This window comes from Carcharodon carcharias, chromosome 1, assembly GCF_017639515.1.
Source record: "Carcharodon carcharias isolate sCarCar2 chromosome 1, sCarCar2.pri, whole genome shotgun sequence".
Lineage (NCBI taxonomy): Eukaryota > Metazoa > Chordata > Chondrichthyes > Lamniformes > Lamnidae > Carcharodon > Carcharodon carcharias.
In genome coordinates, this window is record NC_054467.1 from 103,719,309 (window position 1) to 103,739,157 (window position 19,849).

Sequence of the window (19,849 nt, forward strand, 5' to 3'; positions counted from 1 at the left end):
CATATTGCCTTGGAGAGCTTGTCATCCCCCTAGGGGAACAAAACCTCCCTTCCCCTGTGGTCCACCTGGATAACAGCCTCCAAAACAATGTCTAAAAATCTGGAGAACATATCTGATGCTCTTCCAATGATGTCGTGCAGTTTCAAACAGCTGCCTACAGCATCAGTGCACTTCCCTGTTAAGAGATCCAGACCAACTTAAAATGGCATCAGTAAAATCCGATTTCCCATTCTGCTTTCATACCCCAAAAAACGTACTGCTAATAAGTAATGCGAACAGTGTTGGCTGCACACCTGTTTCATTATAATGCGTTGTCAGCACATATTTTCCAAGGTGTCTGTTTTCAAGCAAAATCAAATTTCCATGTCATTGTCTTTGGGTGAAGGGGAGAGTTAATGGAAGAAGACATTTGTGCTTCCACAGGATTCTAGTTGGTTTGTTGTTTTCTTTTTAATTGCTTATAAAGGGCATTTTGAATGATTATTAATAATTGCACATCTTTAATATGATCTGGTTGAGCCATATCAAATTTATTAATCAAATGTCAACCTAATGTTTTGCAAATGTGAAGTAATTAGCTAGCAATACACAATTCTTTCCGCATAATAACTATATCTTAGTCTAATGTTTCAATTCTGCTTTATTTTGGGGTTTGATTTGAGGTCTAAGAATGTTGTTAGTCAGCTTTCTATTGTATTCTATTTGAAAACTCAAACCAGCAAAGGGCTAATTTTAACTGCACAATAATAAATGCAAACATTCCAAACAATGCCATGTAGTGTTATTAAGTTGGGACACGGCTTACAAGGGGGAATCTCAATGAAAATTAGCTGCTTACCAACATAGCATGATTTTTGTTTTATATTTATAACCTGTGTTCAAACATAAACTAGGATGTATACTGTGGAAACCTAAAAAGATATAACTGTACTGCTTATTGTTTGGGAGTTTCTTTGGTGCATTTCAATGTACTTAACACAAATGAAAAGTCACCTGACAATATTTTAACTAGTCAAATGGAGTTGTTTGAAAGGCATTTTGTGAATGATCTTTGGAAACGCTGCTTTGATGTGTGAAGTTTTGCTGCTTCTATTTATTATACTATTATCTGTAGGATGCATTTATGTATTGCTAATGCATAGTAATCGATTCTGTCATTATCCTTTTGTGATATCAATTTCTTACTGATTAGTTTATCTTAACATACATATTTAAATAAGCACAGCTGTGGAAAATCGTTACACTGTAGAGGAATCTCTTGGAAAACAAACAAAATGAAAATCTGAGTGAAATGATGTCATTCAGGGAGTGTAGGAAGAAAAGGAATGAAGATTTCCCATAAGATATTGAATGGGGCTACAAGTTTAAACAGTTATGTAAGATTAGTACTGGTCAGAACAATTAGCTATCCTATTGAGATGAACAACAGAGGAAGTTTGGAATTGTAGTTTGATATATTGCTCTGTCTGTTGAGAAGTTTGCTGCTTAGTTGTACTTATACATATACACAGGCTCTGTTTTTCAAACATATCCCACATTAATGAAGTTGGTGACATATGTTAACTATTCTGCTTCTAAAGTAAATTGCATAATCATTTAAGCTATTGTGGAACAAAAATAAAGTAATGTAATCATGTAAGGAAAGCAACGTACAGAAAACAAATACCGGTAAATGCATCTTACAGCTCCAAAGTGAGTGAAGGACAATAGCTACAAAGGTTGGCATTAACTTGAGACCTTGCATGTCAAATTTTAGTATGCTACTGAATTCAACAAGTTGAAAACTGAGCTTATGGTAGATCTTTCCCTGCAAGAAAGCATGAAGGACTATTTTGGATTTTGGAAATAGGCTGAATGAAGGTGAAAGCCATTTCTTGGTATTCCTTTCCTTAGCTTTGGACATGAGGAGATTATGGAATTTCCTCATATCTCTGACGTACATATCATCACTCATTTAGGCAAAGGACCTATGATAAATTTGCTGCATATCTTCCTATACATTCCTCTAGAATGAGAATGCAAATTTGTCAGATTAAGTCTGGCATCAATGATCCTGCTTTGAAGTTGTACAAGCCTGGATCTTAAGCTATGTAACAATTCTGCTAAAATGGTACATCACTTCATTTTTAAAAGTTATTAAGTAAGTGACCATATATACAGGCATCTGATATAAAGACCTAGAGCTTAGACATTCAGTGAATATTTCTGGGGAGGCTGAATTAAGGGGGATATGAGTCTGCAAATAAATACAATCTACCAAACCACCATTGTACTTCTTTATGATTTATAGTTCGAAAAATTCTGCATTTACAAAGTTTTCTGTGGAACCCTGTATACAGTCCCTTGCAGTATGAGAATGCAGAATTGACATGCTGCAGTCATGGAGAACAATAGGAACTTGCAGCATTGAAGACTCTACTTACAGTCAATAGTCACTGGCCTTGAGCTCCCCTTCTCCTCCTAAAGGCTTTTAAATATTGATGTAAATAACAGTTTATAGCACCAAGGTTCAGACAGAAGGACAAATGTCACTTATAAGAAAGTTTACCTAGGACACGTAATATCAAAAATCGATGAATTTTTCTCATTAGTTGCTGTCTTAGAGCTTAATGACAACAAAGTGGTTCTTTGTAATGCAATATCGTTAAAGTGAATTGTTTTGGCTATTTATGAATGAGGAAGAATGAGGCAGTTTTGGGGACAACTTTTTACTTCAAAAATCCAATATATTGAGAGGCACTGAAGTTTTAATACAGTTAACCCGATGACACTAATTTGGAATGTCTAGTTCGGGATTTAAGGTGTACACCTTTGTCCAGCTAAGTGCCCATTTTGAAAGTAGCTGTTTTTAAATTCATCAGAATGGGAACAATATAGAAAAGTAAAGAACATTTTACATCTCTTTTTGCTTTTACAATATTGGCCAGGATGTTGTAGTCAGCAATGAATGGCACAGCTTGCCATTCATTACATTTACAGTTGCCGAGACTTTTAATGAGCTTTAGCATGGCAGCTTAAGAAACAGTGCAGTACCTTTTGCAGGAGATCTGGGACCTGTGAACATGGTGTACAACAGTCTTTCCCCTAACTGATCAGATTGAAGAATCCTTACTGGGGCAGGCAAAGTCTAAACTAGGAAGTGTAAGTTAGAATATTTAATTCAATGTAAAATCATGTACAGCAAGTAAATTAAAGAGAAAAAAAAGAAAGACTGGTTTGTGAAAGAGGGAAAGTAAAAAAAAAAAAATTCCAGCATTAATTAAAATTTGAAGAAATGAGACACAACACTTTTAAAAGTAAATTTTCAGTGCTAGAGAGGATGTTTGGAAGTAATTGTGAACTATCACACCTTTTAAAAAAAATCACTTAAGCTTGAGTGGACAAGCCCTAAGTAACTTCATTTAGCATAATTATTGGATATCTAGTGGATGAACATCACAACTTCACGTCCTTCATGTGCTCAAAGGCTTAATGTCTCATTGGGATAACCAGGAGAAAGCTTGTGGAGAAGCAGGGCAATTCGGACAGCAGCTTCCTGGTTTCTTTGCTTAACTGAGCGTGTACAGATGTCTGAAATTGCTTTTCAGTTCACTGTTTGATAATGGTGAGTGATGACAGTCTCGCCATTATTCTTACCACAAGTTCTACACTGTCGAATTCTTGAAGAAAATTCTATATTTGGCAATAGTAGGCACGTTAGTGAAAACATGTCATTTCCTGATCATATTTGTCAGGAAAATTATAATGTAAAGTGACTTTAGGAGAACTCATTAAAAATAAAATATAGTGGAAATCCACAGCCAGCATCTGGAAGCACAAAATGAGTTAACATTTTAGATTTAAAAAAAATAGTTACTATTTATTTCAAACATTTTCTATTGGTATGACCAATGTCTAGCATTCATGGGTGCTCATCTCTGCTAAGAAAACATCTGTTCGGCCATATTCTCATAATGTGTAAATACAATTTCATGTTTTATTTATTTTTGCAGAACGAAGTACAGCTCCCAAGGCAACGGAAAAATACAAAGCACAATTCTTTGAGCAGGCGTCACTGAATCGAGGGCTTAGTAAGTCTATGGGGTTCTTGGCGATTACTGAAAGGACGTCAGATTTGGACTCTTACCACACTGCCTCTGGACATGAAGATACAGTAGATCTGTATGACAAGCCTCAATCTAGACCTAACTGTTTGAATAGGAAGTCAAATTCCAGTGGAGATCCTGTTCATAGGAAGCCCTGGACCTCCACAGTTGATCTAGGTTTTTATGGTAGGAAAATGATATCACCTGGGGATAATACTCATCAAGGCAGCTTTTGTCCACAGGGGAAGGGCAGGCAGATTAAGAACATCATCCAAACCAGAGAGGCGAAGTATACAGACTTTGGGCAAGTTCCAGCTTCAATAGGTCTTCAAAAATCTCACCAGACGTCGGAACTTTATATCTCTTCTGCCCTCTCAGGGGCTTATGAAAGGATTAAAGAACGGCAAAAGAAATTGCAAGTTCTGAGAGAAGCAATGGACATGGATGGTAAGCACTATATATTATATAATATTCTTTTACATATTATCATACTAAGATTTAAGAGAGTAACAAATGTAGAGATTGTGATTGTGGAAAGCAAGTGTTTGATATTGATATAGTGGGCTGATGGATATATACATGCATTTTTTTTTTTATATATATATATATATATATATATATATCTATCACAAGTTTTGAAAACATCTTGTAAAGCCTTAAATAAAAAAGTAACTGAGTGAGTTCCATCATTCATAGGTTGTTGCCAATAAGTTGTTCTAAGATATCTCCAAAAGTAGCAAAATAGTTTTCAGAGCTCATTTGTGAAAGATCGGTTTCACGGCGTCATGAAACACGTTTTCAGCCGACTGCTCCACCCGTCAATGGTGGGCCGTGTTTCCCGCTGCCGCATGTCGGGAACTTCATTGTAATACATCGGCATATCATTATAAGCCCAGCTCACCGGAATCGAACCTTCATGCTGGATCATCCAAACCATACTGGGAAGTAAGCTTTTCAACAGCTGCAGGGCTAGGGCTTGTTTGGGGAACGGGGAGAAGTGGCCTTGGGCAAAGTAAGAAGCTGCAGGGCTAGGGCATTACTGGGGAAGGGGGTATCCCAGGGTGTGTATGGGGGCACATGTTGATTTGTTCAAGTGGCCTCAAGAGGGTGAGGGCTGAGGAGGCAGTCTCCAGAGGAGATGAGGCCAAATGGAGATTTGAAGGTGTGTCTGAGAGAGTGAGTGGTGATGTCCCTTGAGCTAGCAGTGAGTTAGATGAATATGTGATGGGCTTGTGACTGTGAAAGTTTAGAGTAATGAGATTGTTGCCTTACCCTAGTGTCACAGAGGAGATCATTCATCCTCTTTCTGCACTGGATGGCCAACTTCTTCTGTGCAGAGTTGGCACCGGCCATCTCTGTCTGCCACTGCCCCTGAAGCCGGAATAGTGACACTGATGGGCCTCCTGCGGCCAGAGTGGGGGTAGAGGGCATCGTGGTGGGCTCCAACAGTGTCCAGGAAGCATCCCAGGGATGCATCACAGATTTGGGGGAGGATGCAGTCTTCTTGCTTTTCAGGGCCATGTCTTCTGTGCAGCAGTCCTGGGCTGGAGGCACTGAGAGATACGCACCCAGCTGTACTTTATATATGGTGCTCGCCGTGAGGAAACAGTGAGGTGATGGTGTGGCAGGTGAATGAGACCCTGCTCGCCATCGAAGCGGCATCTTTCCGGGGAATGCATGATAAATGAGGAGGGATTGGGACGATACGGCATGAAAAGCCACCATTTCAGTTGCCGGGCAAAACATTCGTTTTTTTACCCACCACTGCACTTACGGCGGAATCGCCCCAAATTTGCACTAAGTCCTTGATAATAATCTTTCCCCAATGATAGGCAGGAGAGGACCAACGGTAGGGGGTTAGAAACATAAATATAGGAAACATGTCCCCTTAGCCAGTGGTTATCGCAGTGGCTGAATGTCCCGCCATGGCGAAGTGAGACACTTCATTAACGAATTCAAATTGGATTCCCACTATGCAATTGGGAGCCCAATTTAAAAACCTCCTCTCCAGGTTCTCCAGGGGTCAGCAAATCTGGCAGTGAAACAGAGCAACCCTTCGGCACGCCACCTGCCAATTGCATTCTTCCCTCATGCCACCAACAACACTTAGCATGATCACTGCCCCCCCACTCCAGCCCCAGTGTTCTTTCCCTGTCTATATCTTCCTCTCGCTCCAGCCCTAATAACCTCTCTTACACCCACTCCCTTGCCCTCTGGGTTGGTGATGGCCCCCAAATACAACTGCAGAGAGCAGGAACTGCTTGGAGTGCAGTGGGGAGAGGGCTGGAGAGTTAGGAATGGAGGTGTAGGGGTTCTTGTCTCTTAATCTGTTGAGGGGTGAGTGCTCTTAAATTGGAAGGCTTGAGAGTGGGAGACAAGAGAAGGAATGGCATGGACAGGGGTAACTTAAGAAAAGTTATTTCCACTGATGGGTGAATGTGGGACCACAGCATGGAAAATGAAGATTAGTACTGGAAGAAACAAAGGGGAAAGAAGGAAGAAAATTCTTGAACTGAGAACTGAAGTATTAGACCGTGGGATACTTCACATGTGGATATTGAGGTAGAGACTACAACTAAATTTTCCAAGGTAGTGGGATAAATATTTGAAAAGGAAAAATCTAAAAAAGATAAAAGCAAAATACCGCGGATGCTGGAAATCTGAAACAAAAACGGAAAATGCTGGAAAAACTCAGCAGGTCTGACAGCATCTGTGGAGAGGGAAAAACAAAGTTAACATTTCGAGTCTGTGTGACCCTCCTTCAGAGCTGAAGAGAAGTGGAAATGTGATGAAATTTATACTGTTAAAGGGGGGTGGGGCAGGTGGAGCTGGATAGAAGGTCAGCGATAGATGAGGACAAAGGGGGTATTGACAAAGATGTCATGAATGGAATTCACTGGAATATAAAAAAGACCTAGGGTTACAGAGAAATTAAATCCCCTAAAGGTGACGTCAGATTGGGATCTCAATATTTCCGGTCCTTGTTATGATCTCGAAGGAGACCATTAACTTTTTTTTAAAAAATTGAACTCCCAGTTATTACCTGAAAGAACTACACCATAAAGTTTCATGTTTTAAACAAAAGCTTTTACTGTACAAGAAATAAACAAAGCAACTGCTAATTTAATACCATACTTCATAAGCCCCTGTTCTTTAAACCTGAAAATCTCTCAGACCACTTCCTGTTCTGTTTTACTTCCACAGAAGAGCTTCCCTAAACTTTCCAGGATCTTGAGGGTCCTTCCACTCCTTGGACCAATCCAAGGTGTGCCACAAGTTTCAGGGATTCATTTTGACTCCTCAGTTTCCCAGTTTGGCACTTAAGACTTCCAGAGCTCGCTCTCTTTGAGAGGACCCTATATGTTGACAACTGTAGACATCTCATCTCTACTAAGACTTTGAAAGGGACCACCTATTATTTGATGTTTTCACACCTCCGACTCCAACTCTAATCCCGTTATGTAAACATGGGCCATCCTTTGAATTGCGATTACTCTAGGCTTTGTTTACTCTCCTAAATTTCCCACATGACTTCTAATGTTCGCTCTCTCTGCGAGGATTCTACCGCCAGTCTCTTCCACTAGCTTTACCAGGCAGATCTGACAATTTTAGTTCCTCGTGAACTTTTCTTCCTGAGCATCAGCCCCACCAGCAATTCTGCTTAGTGACTCTGGGTCGTGAACATCCTTGGTTTCTAGTGGCCCCTATGCTGCTTCTTCTGGCTGCCAGCAAATACACCACTGTTTTCTCAGTCTTCCAAGCTGACTAAACTTTTCTGAGAGAAAAACACGGATAAACCCAAAACAAAAGACTGTAATCTATCCCCATGGCAATGTGGCACAGCTGGGATGTCATAGATAGAGATTTCAGTTAATTAACTGCAATTTCCAAACTTGACCTTTGACCTGAAAGGTGTATCTTCCCTTGTTTACCCTTTGCCTTCAGCCTTTCTTTGACCTGGGACTCATATATTAATTTGAACCCCATATGAAGACAACTGTAGACATCTCATCTCTACCAAGACTTAGAAAGGGACCACCTGTTGTTTGGAAAAACTCAGCAGGTCTGGCAGCATCGGAGAAGAGCACAGTTGACGTTTCGAGTTCTCATGACCCTTCATGACCCTGCCAGACCTGCTGAGTTTTTCCAGGTATTTCTGTGTTTGTTTTTGTTTTGGATTTCCAGCATCCGCAGTTCTTTGCTTTTACCACCTATTGTTTGTTTGATTTCACACCTCCAGCTCGATTCCCTTTATGTAAACATGGACCATTCTTTGAATTGCTATTACCCTAGGCTTTGTTTACCAATTTCTCAAACCTAGGTTTTTGTCCATTTATCTTGCATTTAAAAATTCAATTATCCTGAAACTAAAAGTTACATTTCCACAACATATTGAATCATGAAATTAGACATTTTCACAACACCCTGTTCCATGTTTCATGTATGTGGGTTTGAAGATTAATGGGGAACCAGTACAAATTCGCCCATATCCATGTCAGCTCTAAGAACTGCCTGCTTCCACCTCCGTGACACTGCTCTACCTCAGCTCATCTTAATCTAGCTCTTTGTATCTCCGTACTTGACTATTGCAATGCACTCTGTAAACTTGAGGTCATCCAATCATTTGCTGCTTGTGTCCTTATTTGCACCAAGTTCTGTTCACCCACCACCCTTGTGCTTGCTGACCTATATTGACTCACAGTAAAGCAACACCACGATTTTAAAATTCTCAACCTTGCTTTCAAATCCCCCTATGACCTTGCCCCTCCCTATCTCTGTAATCTCCTGCAGCTTCACAACCATCTGACATATCTGGACTCCTCTAATTCTGGCCTCATGAGCACCTCAATCACTCTGCCTTTGGTGGCCATGCCTTCAGCTGCCCAAGCCTTAAGGCCTGGATTTCCTTCCTGAACCCTCTCCACCTTTCTTCCTTTAAGACGTTCCTTAAAATCTGCCTCTTAGACAAAGCTTTTGGTCATCTGGTCTAATATTTCTTTAAGTGACTAAGTGCCAAATTTTGCTTTGTGCTGTTCCTTTGAAGTGCAATGGGCCATTTTATTTAGTTAAAGGGTGCTATATAAATACAAGTTGCAAAAGTAGCATTGACTGGGGAGCAGCGCAGTGTGTTTGGGCTACGGTTTCATAGTGAATATCAGAAAGGATTACCACTGGTTGCAAGTAGGCTAACAAGGCATTTATACCTTTTACTACCAGTTACACACAGACTGTCAGTGAGTTATTGCATTACTGTTGGTCATAGTGGAATTTGAATGTTATCACTTCATTATCAGTTATCAATGCAATATCAGGGAGTTACCATTAGATACTGGTGGAATCAATGTTTCTTCCACCTCTTGTTTCTGCTCTGCGGGTTGCTCCCTCACCTTTGGATTCACCACCCCAGTTTTCCCTATTCAGGGATGGCCTTCTGATTCTTTGAACTAGTTGCGCAAAACCATAAGCAAAGATTCTTAACTACAGGTGACCCTATCTGTTATAAGGTAAATGCAATAATATTTGTTGAAGTCATGTGATCAGATGTCACGTGGCCAGAATGTCATTGGCCAAACCTGCAGGAATGTATCCCACCAGAATTAATGATCCTAGGTTTAGGGACAATTTTTGCATCAATGACAAATATTCAGCATATGAGAAATAAGGTGAATACCTGCTAGCTGAAGTCCTGTATGACAAAATAAACTTATTTGACAAAGTACTTTTTGCCTGCTTTTATTATCCTTTGATACAATCCCAGAACCCCAAAATTTGGTATGATTCCGGATGAAACCCCCAGATTTTGTCATGATCCGGTTAGGAAGCAGTAACTTTTTTTTGTTAATGTAGACAAAATTTGAAATCACAGTTACTCAATAAGGAAATAAGTTTACAAGATTCAACAGTTTTAAACAAACAAAAGAAACTTTACTAGAGTCAGCAGAGTAAATGGTTAATCCTATCTATCTTATACTCTGACATACAGAAGTAACATGAGGTAAGCATGAATTAACAGGCAAACTGTAGTCCAGCACACCACAAACTGCACATTAAATGGCACATGCAACTAAGATAGACCCCTCAAATTTCTTCAGACATCAGCAAATCACAAAAATTCTTTAAAGACTCTGGAGGAATTTTAGCTCCACTCCTTCAAAAGGTAGTCTGACCCTCAGCCAACAGCATTTCTACTCTATCCAAGTTCCATGAGTACAATCTTAACTCAAAAGGCACACTATTCCAGACTTCTCTCAAATCTGCCCCCAGGTCCAGCCTTTTTGGGTCACCTTTTCCAGCTGAGCTGACCACCTATTGAGACTGTGTTGCCCCCCCATTGGCCAGGCTGCACTTCTGTGTCTAAACACCGCACAGTCCCAGTTCCTCAGCCATGCTGCTGCCAACAATGCTTCTGGGCCCCAACTCTTAGCAACATGGAGCTACTAATAGCTCCGGCCCCCTCAAAAGCACAGCTAATGGCAGCACTTCAACTGCATGGAGCTGACTCTTTATTCCGTCTGCTTCTTGTGGGCTACTGTTCACTGCAGCTTCAGTGGGCTTAAAACAGCCCTGGGCTTCCCGTAGCTCCAATCTCCCCAGCAGCATGAAGCTAGTAACCTTTTGCTGCCGCCTCCAGCTCTGGACTTATTTGAGCGATCACTGCTCACCATGGGCTGCTTTCCCTCTGCCCCTTGAACTGATCTGTGACCTTTTTAAATCTCCCAACAGGGTTCCGGCCCTATTTCTAGGCAGGGCCTAATGTAACCAAGCTGGGTACATTCTGCATTTTAAATGTCACAATCTCCAGTCAAATAGAGGTCACCCCCACAGGTGCAAAATTATTATGGCTCCACACCTAAAACACACAGAGACAAAAAAATCCAAAAAATATAGATTTCATCGCACCTTTCATTGTGGACTGAAATCAGTGGTTTACAATATCAGGTGCTTTTGTTGAAAAGTTGATGCTTTAGTTGGAGTCATGTGGTTGATGAAATAATTGCTGTTATTCTCTGATCTTAGCATTTTGTTGTAAAGCTGATTAGATTGAAGGGGTGTGGGTGTCTCCAAGTGCTAATTTGGGTGCCTCAGCTAACATTATGACGCCTTTAAACTGACACCTATAGCAAAAATGATGAGCTTAATCCAAACACCAGTCCAAACCTGCAGACCATCTGATCTTTAAATTCTACCACATTGGCACTATACAAGGAGGGCTGTTTGATGCACAGGCTCCACATTAATGTTGGCTAAAGATATTGAGGCTGGTTGTAGTATTGGGCCATCACTTGTTTACACAGTGCCAGAGAAGTGACTTAAAGCCTTATGGTCAGGCATTGTTTTAATTGAATATAAATTATGGGCACTTAAAACATATTAGGCTTGACTTGCCGTGGGTGATCCAAGACTCTTTAAGTGCTTTTACAGATTGGAGACATTTACAGATTGCCAAGATTTTTAAATAGCTCCTTGCTGTGTGTCCCCTTTTTTTTAACCATTTCACTTTTCAGATGTATCCATTTACTTTCATACAAAATACTATTTTGCTAAAATTGAGACTCCTGTATTAGAATTTACTACCTCCTGTTATTGCATTATTTTTGTTGTCAATTAAGGTAATGCTAGATGTTCCAGTGGGAGATGTAAAATCCCACTCCTTGTCTTTCCCCATGGATATTCAAATCTGTTCTTTTCAAGTGTTTATCCAAATCCATTTTCATTTAATATTGATTCTGCTTCCACCATCCTTTCAGGTGATACATGCCAGATCATCATAACTCACCTTGAAACAAAGTTCTCCTTCTCGTCCATTTTGTTCTTCTGCCAATTATTGTAAATTTGTTTCCTCTGGTTATCGGCCACTGGTTCTCCCCATCTTCTCTGTTGTAACCCTTTATAATTTTAAACTCCTTTATTAAATCTCCCCATAATCTTTGCTCTTCGAAGGGAAACAATCCCAGCTTCTCCAGTGTCTCTGCATAACTGAAGTGCCTCATCCCCAGTACCTTCTAGTAAATCTCCTTTGCACCTCCCTCCAGTGCCTTGACATCCTTCCTAAAGTGTGGCACCCAGAATTGGACTCGGCACTCCAGCTAAGGTCTACCCAGTGGTTTACAAAGGCTGCACATGACTTCCCTGCCTTGCCTACGCTGCGATTTATTAAAAAGAATTGAAAGATCCCATTTACGATTTTAAAGCCATATCAATTTGTCTGAACACCTTCAGAGATTTGTGTATGTGAATTCCAAATCTCTTTTCCTGACCACCATTTAATTTATATTGCATCCTTATTCTTTCTAAATACATTGCTTTACCTTAAAGTTCATCTGCCATGTGTCTGCTTATTCCACCAGTGTATGTCTTCCTGAAGTTTTCTGCTATCATCCTCACTGTTCATCATGTCTCCAAATATTGTGTCATCTACAAACTTGAAAATTATGCCTCCTAATCTAAATTTTCAGTCATTTACATATAGCTGTGGTCCAACTGCACACCTCTCCGGTCTGAAAACAATAGTTGATCACTATATTTTGCTTTCTGTCCCTTGGCCAATTTTGTATCCATAATGCCACTGCTCCTTTATTTACATGGGCTTCAATTATTGCTAATGCCTATTATGTGGCACATTACCAAATACCTTTTAAAAGTACGTTTATCAAAAAAAAAGTGATAAAACAGACATCTGCAACTCCAAACTCCATTAGCCTTGTTTCCATTAAGTGTAAAATACTGAAATTGATTATCAAGAATGAACTTGCATGTTATCTTTGCGGTGAAAATCAAATAGAGAAAAGATAGTAGAGCCTCTTTGCAGGGTACAGATCTTCTGGGTAGAAGGAAGAGAGCAGGATACAGTTACTGGTGGTGCACAGTGGGTGGTATTGTGAGGGAGGTTAATACTGAGGTGCAGAATCAATAAATATTACGCAAGGAGAAGCATACTTCAACATTCACTTTAACATGTAACTGATTTTGATGGTTGTCGCTAATTCCGATGTGTTCAGTAGCTGTGTCTTTTCTACTGATCAAGGAGGCAATTTCTAATACTTTCTATTTATGTCTTGACACAGCTCAATTAAATCCCTTTGCTATAAACACAATCTCTATTTGAAAATAATACTTTGGACACACCCAGTTTTAAAGAGAAATACATGTGAACTTACAAGTAAAATTATGTTTCAAATTTTAACACTATTAATATAATTAAGAGTTTGTTTTAAGATTTCAAAACAGTTCTCGGCATGCTACAATTGGCCTTACTATTCCTGATTTGAAGATGGTAAAAGCCAAGGTGCACACTCTTGATTGCTGCCAATGCTGAAAGTTGCACATGCTGGTATTGGGCATGGTTGTGAGTTTTTTTCTTTCCCAATCGCAAAGCTGATTCTGCCAGCCGGGTTCCATATTTAGATATGGATATTGCTGAGTATTAAATTTCAAGTCACACATTTATAGGAACAAATAAAACCTTGAAAAACACATTGCCAACCGGACACAAAGTGAAAAATTACTGTGATTAACCTGGCTGGTTGGATGCTTTTTTTCAAACAAAAAAGCAGGATTTGTGTACTTAAAAGCAGATAAAGTACACTAATTTAGTGAAATATAATGTCTTAAGAATCACTGGAACGTGTTGTCCAATCCAAATTGAAAGTTCCCTGCATTCAGTCCACACGGGAAGAGAATGTCCTGATGAAAAGTATATTTCAAGAGGATAACCTACTGAAACAATGTAACTATTCTGTATGCTTACTTGATTTAGCATTACTTACAAAGCCTCCAGATGTTTCTAGGGCCTATTCCTCTTGTTTTGATTTGTGCTTTTATAGTGCAAGCACTGAACTTGTCCATTTTATGATGGAGGGAATCTTTTTGTCTAAATCTTGAATGTAAAGGCTGGCCCAGTCAGACCATTATCTGCGTAACCTTTGGTTTGATGGTATTGCTGCCAATTCAGTAAATCACAATTTTAACTGTGTATAGCTCTATTGTTTTCTTCCACTGATCTCGAACTTTATCATTTATTTGGCCTGCCTCTGTTTTAAGAATTTAAGTACCCCTTACTCTTATGGTATTGGTGTCAGCTAAGCAGTTTTATCATGCAAGGCAATTGAGAGAATGCAATTAATCCTGTGTTAACTTTATGCTAGTAGCGTTATATATTTAATGCAATCATGATAAAATATGGGAGATAAGGAAAGCATGTTAATCATATTTCTTCCCTGCTCTTGTTGCCCATGTGTTTAAATGGATTCTTCTTCAATTTGGAGATTTTTTAACTGCCTGAAACTGCTTTCAGTCAATCACTTGTAATGGTTTATAAGTATAAGCATGTAATCAACTGAATAACACTTCCGTTCATACTGAGCTGTTTACAGTGCTTTTGAACATGCTTAAAATGTTTAAGCCTTGAAAGAATGCTCTGGAAGTGTGTGAAAATGATTCCATGTTCAAATCTTTGAGGTAGATTATATCAGCATTTATTCCTAAAGAAATGTTCATGCCTCTGTTAAATATCTGAAGAATTTTACATGAATGCGTTAAGAATTCCTGCATCAGTGTACTACAGTATAATCTCTACTCTGACTTATTTTGAAGTTTTGAAAAGCATGGTGACATACTGGATAGGTTTCAACAAGAAACAGATTAAATTGTACTACAGAGAGCTGCTCAGATGCTACATGCTTGTACAGGATCCTCGACAGGAAGCTCTGCCTGCGGATTGCCCGTGCTTAAGGCTGATTGGTGGGAGCCTTCAAGAACATCATGTCACCCTGATAGGCAGTAGAAGAGGCTATATTTCAGTTACTACATTTCCTCCTCCTTTAGCTTTTCACAGTTTTTACTTACAGAGAACATTTGAACATCCAACAACATATATATTTACAACTCAGGTGATTAAAGATTAAGTATCTGAGGTGCTTTCCTCATTTGGTTAGAGTGGTGTAACTTTACCACTTGAGGTTCTTCCACAGGATCGACATGATTAGGATCTGCAGCACCAGATACATCATTAGAAAGTGGCTGTTCATGATTTGTCAACTCTACAGAGACATCAGACATGTCTATTCTGGGTTGATCTGTCACCTCAGGGATGAATGGTTCAACGCTAATCACAGGTGGAATGGTTGGTTGGCAAGCTGAGAAACTGAGTGAAGACTTGGAGTTTGGTGAGAGGGGAATTTTAAGTGTTAATTTTGTTAATCTAGTCTGTAATTAGCAGTAACTGGAAAGTACTGTGCAAGCAGGCTAAGTTCTTTTTTTCTTGCAGTTCAGACAGGGTAAGCTCACTCTTGGTTGTAGGAGCTGAGTAGTTAATTAGCTACCTGGTTGAATGTGGTTACTGTAGCCCCAGTTCAGTTTGCTATGAATTCAGGGTTCTTTAGTGAAGCCTTAGCAAATGGAGTGCAGCCGACTAACTGAGTTTAGTTGGGGGTGGGGGGGGGAAGTAGTTGTTCGTTTCCCCTTTCTATCTTTCTCACCCCATAGAAATCGGTTCTTGCTCTATTACAAGAAAAGGAATTAGTATTTGGTAAGTTCTATTCTATCCCTAAGGTTTAAAATAGGACACAATTTGATGGTAAAGTTAATCAAATATATAAGAAAGCAACAATAAATAAGTGATTAATATAATTAAGTAATTATTTAAAACACATTAAGGATGGCAGGACAGGTGTTGTCAAGGCTGCAGCATGTGGGGGCTCCTGGATAACATTGTGATCCAGGAAAAACACGTTTGCAGCAAGTGTTTGCGGCTTGAGAAACTTCGGCTCAGAGTCATTGAGCTGGAGGCTGAGCTGCAGACTCTGTGACACATCAGAGAGAGGGAAAGTTACCTGGCTGCTTTCTACAAAGAGGCAGTCACACCACTTAGGGTAGGGTCTTCTGATTTGGTCAGTGGCCAGGGACAGGAGGGTGTGACTGTGAGTGAGGCAGCTAAGGGGACCCAGGGGCAGGAGTGTGAGCTTCTGCAATTGTCGAACAGGTTTGAGGTTCTCTCAGCTTGTTTGGATGATAGTGGAGGTTGCAGGGTGGATGAGCAAACTGAGCATGGCACTGTGGTACAGGAAGTAATTTAACTGGGGGGAGCAAAAAGGAATGCAGTGGTAGTCGGGGACTGTATATAAGGGGGATTTACAATGTTATCTGTAGCAAAGAGCGGGACTCCAGATGGCATTGTTGCCTGTCTGGGTGCCAGGGCTCGGGACATTTGCTCAGGCCTGGAGAGGAACTTGCAGTGGGCGGGGGAGGATCCAGTGGTCGTGGTCCATGTAGGTGGGATGAGGAAGGAGGCCCTGCATAGTCAGTTTGAGGAGCAAGGCACCAAATTAGGAAGCAGAATCTCAAAGATAATAATTTCTGGATTATTTCCTGCGCCACATGCATAGGACAAATAAGATTAGAGAAATAAATGCGTAGCTCAAAGACTGGTGTGGGAGAAGTGGGTTCTGGTTTGTGGGACACTGGCACCAGTGTCCTCATGAGCCGCATAACTAGGAAAGTAGAGAGGGTTTAACTGAATGTTGGGGGCAAGGGATTAAATTTGGGAAGATGTGATAAACCAAAGAGTAGAGACAAGGCAACAGAAAGGTATTAATATGGGAAATTATAAACAAACTGTGACAGGAAGGGACAGAGAGTACAATTCTAAGAGTAAATCAGCAGATAAGGCGAGACAAAACTAATGGCTCTGAATTTAAATGCACGTAGCAATCAAAACAAAACAGATGAGCTTATATCGCATATAGAAATAATTATGCACCTGCAAAAGGTGCAACGCCTGCCCCTTTACCTCCTCCCTCCTCACTGCCCAAGGGCCCAAGCACTCCTTTCAGGTGAAGCAGCACTTCACTTACACCTCCTTCAATTTGGTCTACTGCGTTCCCTGCTCCCAATGTGGTCTCCTCTACATTTTTCCTGCCAAAATGGACAATGTCACGTTTTCCCATATTGTACTCCATTTGCTAGACCTTTGTCCACTCACTTAACTTCTCTCTGTCTTTTTGTAGCCTTCTTATGTCCTCTTCACAACTTACTTTCCTACCTATCTTTGTGTCATCAGCAAATTTGGCAACCACCCCTTCAATCCCTTCATCCAAGTCATTTATATAAATTGTAAACAGTTGAGGTCCCAGCACACCACTTGTTACATCTTGTCAACCTGAAAAAGACGCATTTATGCCTACTCTCTGCTTCCTGTTAGCTAGCCAATCGTCTAGCCATGCCAATATGTCACCCCCTATACCATGAGCTTTTATTTTCCGCAATAACCTTTGATGTGGCACTTTACCAAATGCCTTTTGGAGATCTAAGTACAGTACATCCACCAGTTCCCCTTTATCCACAGCACATGTTACTTCCTCAAAGAACTCCGATAAGTTGATTAAACATGATTTCCCTTTCAGAAACCATGTTAACTCTGCCTGATGAACCTCGAGCTTATCCAAGTGCCCTGCTATGACTTCTTTAATAATAGCTTCTAACACTTTCCCTATGACAAGGTGCTAAGCTAACTGGCCTGCAGTTTCCCGCTTTTTGTTTCCCTCCTTTTTTGAATAATGGAGCTATATTTAATAACTTCCAATTTAATGGAACATTCCCTGAATCTAGGGAGCTTTGGGAAATTAAAACCAATGCATCAACTATCTCACTAGCCACTTCTTTTACGACCCTAGGATGAAATCCATCAGGATCCGGGCTTTTGTCAGCCCACAGCTCCAACAGTTTACTCAGTACCACTTCTCTGGTGACTATAATTTTCCTGACTTCCTTCCCCACTTCCAATTCCTGGTTTATAGCTGCTTCTGGGATGTTACTTGTATCCTCTATGCAAAATACCTGTTCAGCTCATCTGCCATCTCCTTATTTTCCATCATTGGCTTATTCAGTTCTCATTGACTCATTTTCTATAGGACCAACACTCGCAATGTTAACTTCTCTTTTCTAAATATTTATAAAAATCCTTACTATCTATCTTTATGTTACCAGCTAGCTTTCTCTCATTCTCTTAATTTTTCCCTCCTTATTAGTCTTTTAGTCATTCTTTGCTGTTCCTTATATTCTATCCAATCTTCTGACTTGCCACCTGTCTTTGCACAATTATATAAAAAAAGATTAATGAGAAGGGAAATATTAGAGTATGAGAGAAAGCTAGCTAGTGATATAAAGATGGATAGTAAGAGTTTCTATAGATATTTAAATAAGAAAAGAGTTAACAAAATGAGCATTGGTCCTTTTGAGAGTGCATCTGGGGAATTAATAATGGAAAGTAGGGAGGGATGGCAGACAAATTAAACAGGTATTTTGCTTCGGTCTTTATTATAGAGGACTCGAGTAACATCCCAGAAATAGCTGTAAATCAGGAAAGGGAAGGGACAGAGGAACTTGAGGAAAATTACAATCACAAGGGAAGTGGTATTGAGCAAATTCTTGGGGCTGCGGGCTGACAAATCCCCAGGTCTGGATGGACCTCACCCTAAGGTCTTGAAAGAAGTGGCTCCTGAGCTAGTTGATGCATAGGTCAGTCAGCCTAACATCTGTCATAGGGAATATGTTAGAAGCTATTATTAAAAACGTTATAGCAGGGCACTTCAAAAAATTCAAGGCAAACAGGCAGAGCCAACATGGTTTTTTAAAAGGGAAATTGTGTTTAACCAATTTATTGGAGTTCTTTGAAAGAGTTGTGTGTGCTTGGATAAAGGGTGGATGTACTGTACATAGATCCCCAGAAGGCATTTGATAAAGTGCCACATCAAAGGTTATTGCAGAAAATAAAAGATCATGGTGTGGGTTGGCGTGGATAGAAGATTGGCTAGCAAACAGGGAGCAGAGAGTTAGCATAAATGGGTCTTTTTCTGGTTGGCAGGATACGATAAGTGGTGTGCCACAGGAATCAGTGCAGTGCACTTAACTTACAATTTATATAAATGACTTGGATGAAGGGACCGAAGGAATGGTTGTTAAATTTGCTGACCACACAAAGGTAGGTAGGACAGTAAATTGTGAAGAGGACGTAAGGAGGCTGCAAAATGACATAGATAGGTTATGTGAGTGGGCAAAGATCTGGCAAATGTGGGCAAATGTGAAATCATTCATTTTGGCAGAAAGAATAACAGAAGCTTATTATCTAAATGGTGAGAGACTGAGGAGCTCTGAGATTCAGAGGGATCTGGATGTCCTAGTGCAAGATTCACAAAAGGTTAGTATGCAGGTACAGCAGGTAATTAGAAAAGCTAATAGAATGTTATCATTTATTGTGAGGGGAATTGATAACAAAAGTAAGGAGGTTATGCTTCAGTTGCACAGAGTATCTGGAATGTTGTGTACTTGTCTCCTTATTTAAAGAAAGATGTAAATATGTTAGAAGCAGAGAAGGTTTACTAGGCTAATACAAGAAATGGGAGGGTTGTCTTATGAGGAAAGGTTGGACAGACTAGGCGTGTATCTGCTGGAGTTTAGAAGACAAAGAGGCGACTTAATTAAAACAGATAAGATCCTGAGGGATCTTGACAGGGTGGATGTGGAGAGGATGTTTCCTCTTGAGGGAGAATCTGGAACTAGGGATCACTGTTTAAAATTAAGGGTTGCTCATTTAAGACAGATGAGACATTTTTTCTCTGAGGGTTCTGAATCTTTGGAACCCTCTTCCTGAAAAGGCAGTGGAAGCAGAGTCTTTGAATATTTTTAAGGCAGAGCTGGATAGATTCTTGATTAACAAGGTGGGCAAAGGTTATCGGGGATAGGCAGGAATTTGGGGTTGAGGTTACATT

General features: G+C 40.1%; 1 protein-coding gene across 5 annotated transcripts in view; it reads left to right on the forward strand.

Moving 5' to 3' along the window:
• ptpn13 (protein tyrosine phosphatase non-receptor type 13) overlaps nucleotides 1-19,849 on the forward strand; it is a 270,908-nt gene that overhangs the window by 70,869 nt on the left and 180,190 nt on the right. For all 5 annotated transcript variants that reach the window (XM_041196016.1, XM_041195983.1, XM_041195993.1 and 2 more), the window contains exon 7: nucleotides 3,993-4,532. In XM_041196016.1, the coding sequence (XP_041051950.1) occupies nucleotides 3,993-4,532 (540 nt within the window). The remainder of the gene's footprint in view (nucleotides 1-3,992; nucleotides 4,533-19,849) is intronic.